Below are 11201 nucleotides of genomic sequence, written 5' to 3'. Positions count from 1 at the left end.
CTTCATTTACCTGTGGTGGTTGCTGCTTGCCTTGTACCTATAGTGGACTAATGTTATATAAACATTTCAATTTTTTGTTTTCTAAAAATGTTTTATTGTTCTGTCGGTGTCATGGAGTATGTGCAATGGTTAGCGTTATAAATAAGGGACAAGTGTGGACACGTTGTAAAAGTCTTGTGGTTGAAATGCTAAAACTGAACCTTCCTCTTTCTCAGGAGAATGTTTGCATTTGTGTGCCGTCGTCTACTTCCTGTTGGTGGTAGAACGACTGAGCAATGAGAAGAAAATGTTTTAAAAACACTATATTTTTGTTATAAATCTGTAAAATATTAATATTATACAATAGTGGTTTCTGCAATTGTAATATGTTACGGTGGAGTTGTGACAAAGTATTTAATTTAAATAGTTTTCCTTTTTAATAAATAATCGTAACCACACTGAATTATTATTTCAGGCATTAATTTATTTTAGCATTTGCTTACATTCCCCCCCCCCCCCTCATATCATAATGTACTGTCTGAATACGATGCAGCCTTTGGAGAGACTGAACGTGTACAGCGATCTGTGAAGAGCATACTGTGTTACTGTAGCGTGCACATCAGTGCTGTTGACATTGTGGAGTACATTTCTCAAGTGTTGTGCATGGTCAAAGTAACAGTGCTTGTCTGTTAATAAATAAATGTGTTTATTGATAATAACTCCCCAAATAGTTTCTCCTGATCTTTTTCACTACAATGTCCTGCAATGAGACACGTGGAGACAAAGCAAAAAGTAAAATAACACACACTTTCAAATATTATCTGTGCCTTCCAGCTATGAGTGCACAACCTGTAAGAGTGTCGTCGTGAGCAAACACACTCGCTAGCTTTGACATTTCAATATTCAGACCTGCCGCTTGCCTTTCTGTTCTCCCTGGTTGTGACAGTTATGACTAGAAGCTATACGCCCAGCAGGTTTCTCAGCAGAAAAACACACAAGAAGATCACAAGATAACACAAAAGAGAACAAGTTCCTGCACGGGCTCGACGCTTAGCGAATGAAAATGAAAGAAACAGAGTTGCGAAAGATGAACTCTTTCTGAGTACAACAACGGATGAGTCTTCTCGCTCCTCACAACCGCGATCCATCTGCGGTCTTTGAGTCTGCTCGGGGAATGGTCCTCAAATCATTCCACATTTTGCATGAAGGGCAAGCTTCGAGACGGCCCACCTCCTGCTATGGGTTTACTGTCGTGAGAACCCATGTCCTACAGAGAACCACTTCTGAGCAGATCCCAGAGATCGTTTGAGATTTGACCCGAAAGGTCACCCCAAACCTCTCTGCCTTGGAGACAGCCTCCTGGTCTGCAGCCATTGTTAGCTGCGCTGGCTGAAGCTGTGCATGTGGGTGAGGTACTGGGTGAGATCGTCCTCCCCATCCTCCTCCAGGTGCTTTTGGTAGCACTGGAGCAGCTTGGCAGTGCTGGCCTCTGACGGGACCCCGCCAGCGGGCAGGGAGGCCCCCGACATGTCCACGACGATGGTTGTTAGTGCTTTGATATAATTCTTTGCCAGGGTCAGTGTCTCGATCTTGGACAGCTTCTTGTCGGTGTTCACGTGGGGGATGGCCTCGCGCAATGCTTGGAAGGCGTTGTTGAGTTTGTGCATGCGCTGGCGTTCCCGCTCGTTGCTCTCTAGTCGGCGGGTGCTGCGTTCCTTGGTGCTGGAGCCGTGCTGCCTGCGCCGCCGGCCTCCGCCTCTTTGTCGCTTACCATTCCCGCCCCTCAGCGACCCCCTCCAGGAGCCGCCGATCCGGACCGAGGCCTCTGAGCCTTCCTGCTCACTGGAACCTGGTTCTGGTTCTGTGTCTGGTTCTGGCTCCGGGTCAGACCAGGTCCTCCTGGAGGGTTTCACAGCCTTCCCTTTGGACTTCATCCTGCTGCCTCCTTCACCTTTCTCGCTCTGACGAGGAAGATCTCGCAGTTGTAACTGGAAGTAAAGATGGGAATGAACTAATTAAATACACAAAAGTGGCATTTTAACGTGAATTCAAAGACTTCTCCCAAAACAAAAATAATCATCTCTCCAATTCAAACAGCCCTGCATCCTGTTGTATCTAATCAGCCTCTTGCAGTGTGAAAACTCCATGATGTTGGTTTGTTAATCTACACCTCTCTTATCCCCACAGTCCCGCGATAATGCCCATTTCAAGGTTACACTCACAAGACCTCAGAGAGCAGCCAGCACTCAGCTAGAACACCTCCAATGCTCTTTAACTTTATTTTGACCAGTAGATGTTTAACTTGAAATGTGTTATCGATGAAGGAACTTCCCGAAGTCAGTCATTGTGTTGACATGTGCTGCTTAAATTAAAGGTTTATTACAGTGGATTCATAAACAATGGATTATTTTCTGTATTATTAAATATGCTTATGTTTAAAACGGCTCAAACTTTTAAGATAAAGCTGTTTTGCATAGATTAGTGCACACCATAAACTCCAACATCCCTCTCTGTATTTTCCTAACCCAAGTTTAATCTACAATAATGTTGTAACTGATATGAGATAAACAGACAAAAATAGTAAAATGAGAAACTCGCAGCAGCCATTAAAGTGAATGAAACAACTTAAATAAATAAAATATAATAAAAGCCTTACCTTGGACGTTAAAATAACTTTCCAACTCCTGAGTTTTTATAGAAAAATCGCCAGCATGCAGCCGGTCATTCAATGCACCATCATGTAAAGTGAAGAGCGGAGAGAGCAGCAGACACACACACACACGCGCGCAGATTACTGTCACATGCGAGCTACCTGGAGCGGACTGATGTACACGTAGCGCTGCTCAGCCAATCAGAGAGCGAGCCCAGTCCCTCCAGCTCTGTGCTGCTGCACAATGTCACAACACTGCAATTATAATGCAGTGTGAACGATTCCTGCAGTGTCCAATAGAAAAGAAAAGAAATGCATCCAAAAACTAAATTCACCATTTTATTTGATATCCTGCAGCAGTTGGTTGTGGAGTATTCAGATCATTATAAGACTAAGTAAAAATAGTATTTCAAGTAAAGATCCTGCATTCAAAGTTTTACTTAAAAGTACAAAAGTTTTAGCAAAATATAAATTCTGTAGAATGGCTGTGATCTATTATTATTATTGATGCATTAAGCGGTACTTTAATGCTGTAATCGGTCGAGTTGGAGCTCATTTTAATCGTGTCAATGCCATAATTTATAAACTGATCAAATTGTGTGTGTAAATTCTAAAAGTACAACTGTGAAGTGGTGTAAAAGTACAATACCTACGTCGGGAATGAAGTTTCATATAATGGAAAGTGCCTCAAAGTTGTACTCGCAGTATTTGAGTGAATGTACTTTTATGCAGATAATCAGAATAGAATAACAAAAAATGTTTTCCCTCCCAATAGTATTATTATCATGTCATATTAGCACAACGTTGTTGCATCATATGCCATTGAAAGCCACCATAATGAACATTATTAACATTATTTGGCCTGTGGAGATAGTTAACAGAGTCAGAATGTCACGAGTTAACCTTGATTCAGCTGCCTGATCACTAACTCTCCTGTCCCCCTCACCTGAGCTGCCCGTGTCCACACCTGGACCTCATTAAGTTTGATTCTGCCTGACACCCATAACCCGAGTGACGCTTTTGACTTTCCCTGCTTTGTGACTCCAGCTTGTTGTTTTTAGACATTCAGCCGCTTCTGAATTCCTGCTTTCGGGGTTCTGTGATTCCCGAGCCGTGACACAGAAACACTCCTCGTCCACTCCTTTAACTCCAAGCAGTTAACATAATTTCCATTGTGGCTTATCACCTTCCGCTGCTTCATTTGAATACAGTCCTCCAGGCTACACCTCAATGTACAGAAGCAGCACCAGGTCTCATTTCTCACATTGTTTACCAGACAAACCGTTTTTTTAAAAACTTTTTTTTGCACTGAACTGTTGTTTTCCCTGCAAATAGATCAAATGTAAAATAAACAAAGTCACCGAACAAACAAGGATAGAGCATAACTACACATTTAGCCTGCCTGAATAATCACCCAAACACGCCTTTTACCCACTTGTCTGTGTAAAATGAAGTAATTCCACCTCGTCTGTTCCACATGGAGGTCCAAACACAACTGTTGGCAGTTAAGATTATTTGCCCTTTCCTGCTGTGATGATAGATAGAGACAGGGTGGCAGTGAGATACGCTGCTTGCCCATTCATAGTTCTCCTATGTTTACCATATCTTTATTGTTAAACTATCAAAAAGTAAAAGTAGCTATAAGCTTATAAATTCTGCTCTCAATATCGATCATTTATTGTTTTTATTAGTCGATACTTTTTGCAACTTATACAACTCAAATACACATTTGAAAAGCAAATAACTAATAAACTAAAGTCATTACTGTGGAAGAAGTGAAGCCAAAGCAAGTTTATGATGAATAAAAAGTTGTAGGATGAAGCCGTAGTTTATCACACCTACACTTTTTACATTAATTATTTCTCTCAATTCCCTTTAAATGTATAGTCTACACTGAAAATGAAAGAAAGAAAATAAATATAGGCTTATAGGCTACCCAAAAGTCCCAAACAATAATTCATATAGTACAAACTAGTGTTCATAGGATATCTCAGTTTTATATTTTTAATCATCTTATTTTTTAATAATGTTTTTTAAATCTATTTAGTGTATTTTCATTTATTTTCCTGTTTTTGTAAACACCTCTTAATTCATACTGACTCTCTCCAATTTGGAACAACTTCAGGATACAGTATTAAAATGTCGTATCCTTTACTTTATATATCAATTGTGTAGATTTAAAGTCTAATAAATCTATTAAATTGAGAGCTTCACAAGTGCATGTGCCTTTGTTTTCTGTTGTCAGAGATTAGCCCAACTAGCTTAGATGCTAGTGTTCTTCCTACGTGTGTTTACATCCCTTTTATAATAATTTCTAAATTTGTGAAGTTCGTAACTAAACCAAAAGACGTTCCTAAAATATAATGTTTAATGTAAAGATAGTTCTAAACACTTTCATATCAAAACATGACGTTTAGGAGCCACACGGAGGAAAGGCACAAGTGAGCTAGCAGCTAGCAGCTAGCAGCTAGCATGCGCTGCTTAACAAGAAAAATGTAGCAACAGTGAAGCAGCAGTAAGCAAAATATTTAATGCATTTATTAGAGAAACATGTTAAAGAATTCATATTTTTTGTTGCTCAGTTTCTTCCAAAAAAGAAAGTATTCCCAAATAATAAAAAATGCTTTCCTCTTTAATGCAACAATGTTAAAGCTAAGTGGCACGTTAGCTTGAAGGAAAACCTGTAATAGCACATTTGGACAACAAAAACAAACTTCATGGTAGCCTACAGTTAAAAATAGGACATTACCGAGCAGTATGTGGTTTAAATTCAAAGAACAACATTATAATTTGACTTTTAGCTAAATTATGGGAGAATATCACAAACATGTAACCACAACAATAATGCAGGTGTGACGCTCCCAGCTCGTTGAGCCAAACACTGTTGGTGTCCTTGAACTGTGTGTGTGTGTGTGTGTGTGTGTGTGTGTGTGTGTGTGTGTGTGTGTGTGTGTGTGTGTGTGTGTGTGTGAATAATAAAAACCTGGTCCTGCCAGGTTCACTGTTTCCTCCTCAGGTACACTGTATCTAATCAACCAAACCTTGCTGATGCTGGCTCTGTGGAAACACTATCTGTTACTTTTAGTTTGTTCAGTTTCTGGCTCCATTGGCCCTAAGGCTTACACTGTTTATTCAGCCACAGCCGCTGATAAATTCTGAGCTGAATACACTTTAGTAATGAGGCAAGCAAACAGGGCCTCCACAAGCATGCTCTGTTTAACAAAAACAAACTATATAAATAAACAACGTATACTCCTTGTATTCCCAGATTAACCTGGAATTTGTTGAAATACAACAATTCAAATGAGATTTCAGTCACAATTTATTAAATTAAATTGATTGAACACAGCTTTCAAAGACGTCTGCAGCTGGAAAAGTACCAGCACTGCTACGTTATGTGTTCTTTTCTCACATCACAGCCTGTGATCTTGTCATACTAACAACTGTGAAAGCTGAATGCACCGTCACACAGTCCTGCGTGGCTGTGATGTCATGAACGCCAGGTGCTTTGAATCCATTTGGAGCCGAGAGAGAAAAAAAAGCCATTAAAATCCCCTGACTCATCATAAAAGAGGAGGGAGAAGGTGAAGAGGACGATTAGTCACTTTTTCCATTAGGCCAAGGCTGGCTGTCTGAAAGAAAAACAAGTGTGGATGTCACATTAGGCCATGGTGACAGTGAGCTGGCCTTTGGCTGACGGCACACGAAAAGGCTCCATTTGACCACCACCGTGTCATAGAAATCAGCACCTACAACTCAATATGTGTGTGTGAATAACCTTTTATCTCACAGCTCAAGGTCTGACTCGGTGACATGGGTGAGGAACAGACAGGTTTGGGAGAGAAAGAAGCGGCGGGACAGAGCAGCGGTGCTTCGTGTTGGCAGGGAAAGGCTGCGCTGCGGAGAGTGTCTGACACACTGAAAATGGCAGTTCTTCTCCAAAGCTGAGAAGTCGTCTTCCCACTCCAAGCCTGCAGGAAAAACACACAGTTAGTGTCAACGAAGTGCCAATAGCCTGCAGCATCTGGGATTAGCAGGATTTAGGAACATTAATGTGTGTTAACCCCTGCTGTTCCCACCCTGATCGTGTTACTGTGTCAGAGGCATTTCAGTTTGAAGAACTTAGTGACATTATCAAACAAAATAGACACGTTTTAGTGTCCAAACATGACCTTATTTATCAATTAATGACTTAATTATTCATGCGGCACCATTAAAATACAATAAAAACAATTCCAAACCTTTAATCCTTTGAATAATCCCTTTGAATATCCTGTTTCAACCCAAATTAATCAAAAATATAGGAAGTTGATGCTCATTTCAGAGCAAATCTATTATATACTGTATCATTAAATCATTATTACTGATGAATTAATAAGCAGCATTGTACTGTTGTAGCTGGTCGAGCTCATTGAAAGTATATTCTACTGTTATTATAAGTTTAATCTATAACAATGTATCACAACTTGTCACTATGTCGAGTACAATGTGAAATATGTGTAGAATGAAGTGCTATGAAATGGAACTACTCAAGTAAAGTTTTACTTAACATTACTTGAGTAAATGTACTTAGTTACTACACAATGGTCAGCAGTAATGTTAATTATACACAATATGTGGGATGAAACATGCAAAAAGAATACCACTGTCTTCTAAAGTGACATCTGGCGGAGATGAGCAGGCCTCACTGTGCAGCTCCATGGTGGGACTCCCCTAAGAAGATAGCAGTTGATGGTCAGTGGAAATAAAACAGGAAGTGTCACAGCCACAGAGAATGTAATCTTCACATGCGTGAACAGAAGCAGTACCTGATCGAACAGGTAGACGATGACATCATCATCAAAGGTCACGCTCCTCCTCTTATTAAAGTCCCTCTGAGACAAAACCCCCGGAGCGCCGTAGATTCGACAGGATTTCAGGCTTTTAAGGTTGTTAAAATGGTCTCTGTTCACCGCTTCGTGTTGATTCCCGTTAGAGTCGTTGGTGTTGGGGCCGTCACTTAACATGTTGTTATGCCAACCAGTATCCCCTTTGGACGTCCCACAAGCCTCAGCGTGTATGCCACCAAAACGTGGTAGTGGTACGTCCTCATCACAGAAGATTATAAAGCTGTTGTGCTGATTCAGTGTGAAACTGTCCTGCTGGGTCACCATGTTCGAGTCCTTCTTGATCAAACTGAAAATGTCCTGCATGTTTAGAATAAGTCTGGTCCATTGGGCCTCCTTTGGACGCTCTGGGAGCGAAGAAGCTAAAGAATTGAGGGCTGGACGACGCGCGGGCTCCTCCGGCAGACGACGACGATGTCGAGGGGAGGCAGAGAAGAGCGGGGGACCGCGTTACCGAGCTGGATCTGCTGTCACTGGTCCTCCATAACTCTGGGGCCGCACTTCCTCTTTGATCGAGGATGCAGGTGATCGCCTGCAGCTCTTCATCGGCCCGGATCATGTGACCTGAGGAGATCAGCAGCCGGAGCTCTTCATTCCTGCGTGAATGATGCACAACGACTCATTGAGACTTGTATTGTGTAAAGAAATAACACCGTTTTCAGTGATCCAATAAATTACACATAAGATGTCAAAGTAAACGTTTTTTGTTCACTTCGTGTCTCTGTGTGGTTGTTTTTCCCTTTTCCATGGCCGCTTTGAGTCTATTTGCATCTCTTTGTAGTTCTTTTATGTCTCTTTGAAGATGTTTTATGTTTCTTAATTGGTCATTTTGAGTCTCTTACTGGCTGGTATGTGTCTCTCTGAGTGACATTTTGGTGAAGCACCCCCCACGGGGTCAGTAATCCATTATTGCAAGTGGCATATAGCCAAATAAGTATAGTGGCATGGCATTAGTCAACAGTGTTGGAGACATATTTTTAAGGATTATGCCCAACACTGACAGTAAATTACATGTTTAGAGTCACTGCCCGGCCAAATTGTAGTTGGGGGGGGGGGGGGGGATGGTCCACTTTAACCCAAGATAACATGTCAGCTTTGTCTAAAGATAATCTCCTCTTACAGACTAATATAATTCCATTTCGCTCTTTTAAGATTTCAGGAGGTCAGCTGCAGTGCGCAGACAGCCCCTCCAGTGTTAACAACAGGATGTACTGAAACTGATTTGTCAGCCTTTTGTCCGTTGGATGAAACGGTGCACGCACAAACACATACATTATTTGGCCACTCACTCCTGAGCCTGAATAAATATCGGCGCCCATCCATCCGCGGAGACAAAGACGCAATAGGAAACTTTTACCGCTCTGCAGTAACCAAGCAACCGCTGGATGAGTGACTCAGGAAAGGAAGAGAGGCGCTGACTCACAGCAGCTGTGACGTAAAGGATGTGAAAGGACACACACACACACACACACACACACAAACACACGTATGCAGTAGGCCGTAAAGCCTGAAATCTGCCCTGTTTCAGGTAAATTAACACCTCACTGTGTAACAGGTGGAGCGGCTCAGAGGAAAGACACCCATAAGTCCCACCACCACAAGAGAGAAAGACACACACACACCAAGCGTACAAAGTCTCCATCGATTACAGGGATAAAAACTCTAAATAATACCTATTCTTGACTTCTTTGTCACTGCATCTCCTTTTAGACAGCCAATTAAAACCATCCAACGAAATCACCAACGTAGCTCCATCCCTGAAGTACTTTAACTCTGTAAAAAGGAAAGCGAGGAACATGGTTATCAACTCATTGCTTCGAGATCTTGCTGCATCATGACGCTGCAAAAGATGCGTTGCAACACTTTTGATCTCTCTGCATCCTGACCACGCATGACACGCAGCATATTTCTCTTCCTACCTTGCATTCTGCGAGCCCCGCTCATTTCCCCCGGCTTTCACTGCACGGCAGACACCTCATTGAGGGCACGGAAAGAGACGAGCTAAACATATGGACAGAGAGAGAGGAGATAGAGGGATGCACAGGAACAAGAGAGGGGGGGTCAGGCGAGGTAGAGAGGGAATGAATGAAATAAATCAGAGGAGGTACGGGGGGTGGAAGAGGAGTGAATGAAGGGTGATGAAGAGAAAGGATGTGAGGACAGAGGAAGGACAAAGAGCTCACATATACAGCGCACTCCCTGGAGGCTGCTGGCCTTTCTGCAGCAGCAGAGTGCATGATGGGAATCAATAACTTATCTGGTCTAAGGCAACACAACAGCCTGAGTGATAGCGAATAACAGCACAGTGGATGTCACAGTGACATCGACACGAGTTACAATATTCTTAATAAGTCATACATACATTATACTTCATGCAAACACCAGAGCAGTGACATGGGAAGCTGTGATGCTCCAAAATTATGGAACACTAAACCAAAAACTATAAGAGATGCGGGAAAAACTATTTATTTAATTGTTAAATTGGCTTACAATTAAAGTCATCCTCATTATGTTCTTTATTAATTCTCTAATTATTATTATTATATTTAATAGTCTCAGTTTTAAATTTCATTTATATATTTAAGCATTTAATAATAATAATAATAATAATAATTGTATTAATATTACTATTATTATTATTATTATTATTTATTTATTATATTCAAGCTCAATTTATACCGTTTATTTTGTTAAATTTAATCTTAATCTATTAATCTTTTCTTGGATATGAATGCTTGTTCAAATTCGATGCATTCTGCATGTATACACCAACATTAAATGTTACGTGTATTTTCATCCCACCTTTGATATGATAAATACCATGTGTTGCAATAAGGTTAATTTTATGTACTAAACACAATACGTTCAATTATTTACCATGAAATCAGATTTCAAACGCATTTACTTCCTGTACATGTAAAACACAACCTGTCTTTTGGCCTCACGAGATGCAACAGTGAACATTAGCTCCCTCTAGAGGCTGGAGGCAGAACAGCAGCAGCACTGACGTCGAGGAGAGAGCTCCAAAATAAAACAGGAAATAAGGCTGAGAAATACTCTTACAGGTAAAAGTATGAGCATCAAAATGTACTAAAAGTACAAATGTCCCCTTGTTTGGCCTTACAAAGTTGGCACAAGGTAAGATATTTATATATCATTCTGCACACCGGCCCATTTCAGAATGATATATTAGTGAATTATAACTAGTGATGCATTAATGTTGGTAAAGAAGGATACTGGTAAGGGATCAATGTTTTATCTTAACCTATATTAATACTTGATACATTATTTGTTGGTTATACTTTGTATTATTAATCTGAATCTTCAAAGTCGCTAAAATTATCAAAAAATGTAAAAGTAAAAAGTACAATATTTGCCTCAGAGAGTAAAGTACTTTAAAATTGTACTTAAGTATAATACTTGAGTAAATGGATTTAGTTACTGTCCATCACTTATTTTTGTTAATAGAAACACAAATGCTGTTGCTGCTACATTAATTGTTATATATACTACTGCTGCTGCACATGCTCCTGTACTGCTGCTGCACATGCTCCTGTACTGCTGCTGCACATGCTCCTGTACTGCTGCTGCACATGCTCCTATACTGCTGCTGCACATGCTCCTGTACTGCTGCTGCACATGCTCCTGTACTGCTGCTGCATATGCTGCATATGCTCCTGTACTGC

At 40.8% G+C, this 11201-nt stretch overlaps 3 protein-coding genes across 7 annotated transcripts in view; 1 reads left to right on the top strand and 2 right to left on the bottom strand.

Annotated features, from left to right (window-relative positions):
- tecpr1a (tectonin beta-propeller repeat containing 1a) overlaps positions 1 to 703 on the top strand; it is a 14834-nt gene extending 14131 nt beyond the window's left edge. Inside the window, 1 exon segment of the mRNA XM_029455961.1 lies at positions 1 to 703. This exon segment is cut by the window's left edge and continues 1137 nt beyond it. The gene's annotated coding sequence lies outside the window, so the exon portion shown is untranslated.
- Positions 1 to 11201, bottom strand: part of LOC115024432 (serine/threonine-protein kinase LMTK2-like) — a 29004-nt gene that overhangs the window by 11236 nt on the left and 6567 nt on the right. Inside the window, exons 2-6 of one of the 5 annotated variants that reach the window (XM_029455963.1) lie at positions 9435 to 9516; positions 9189 to 9288; positions 7438 to 8111; positions 7273 to 7342; positions 5144 to 6600 (exon numbers count right to left, since the gene is read on the bottom strand). In XM_029455963.1, the coding sequence (XP_029311823.1) occupies positions 6416 to 6600; positions 7273 to 7342; positions 7438 to 7821 (639 nt within the window). In that variant the 5' untranslated portion in view covers positions 7822 to 8111; positions 9189 to 9288; positions 9435 to 9516 and the 3' untranslated portion in view covers positions 5144 to 6415. The other 4 variants (XM_029455964.1, XM_029455965.1, XR_003834123.1 and 1 more) reach the window with 4 other exon arrangements.
- Positions 669 to 2877, bottom strand: bhlha15 (basic helix-loop-helix family, member a15). The gene is made up of 2 exons (XM_029455966.1): positions 2636 to 2877; positions 669 to 1967 (listed from the first exon to the last, which is right to left on the bottom strand). The coding sequence occupies exon 2, from the start codon at positions 1911 to 1913 to the stop codon at positions 1356 to 1358; it is 558 nt and encodes a 185-aa protein (XP_029311826.1). The 5' UTR covers positions 1914 to 1967; positions 2636 to 2877; the 3' UTR covers positions 669 to 1355.

This window comes from Cottoperca gobio, chromosome 19 (genome assembly GCF_900634415.1).
Source record: "Cottoperca gobio chromosome 19, fCotGob3.1, whole genome shotgun sequence".
In the NCBI taxonomy this organism is placed as follows: domain Eukaryota; kingdom Metazoa; phylum Chordata; class Actinopteri; order Perciformes; family Bovichtidae; genus Cottoperca; species Cottoperca gobio.
This window is presented reverse-complemented; position numbering and strand designations above follow the sequence as displayed.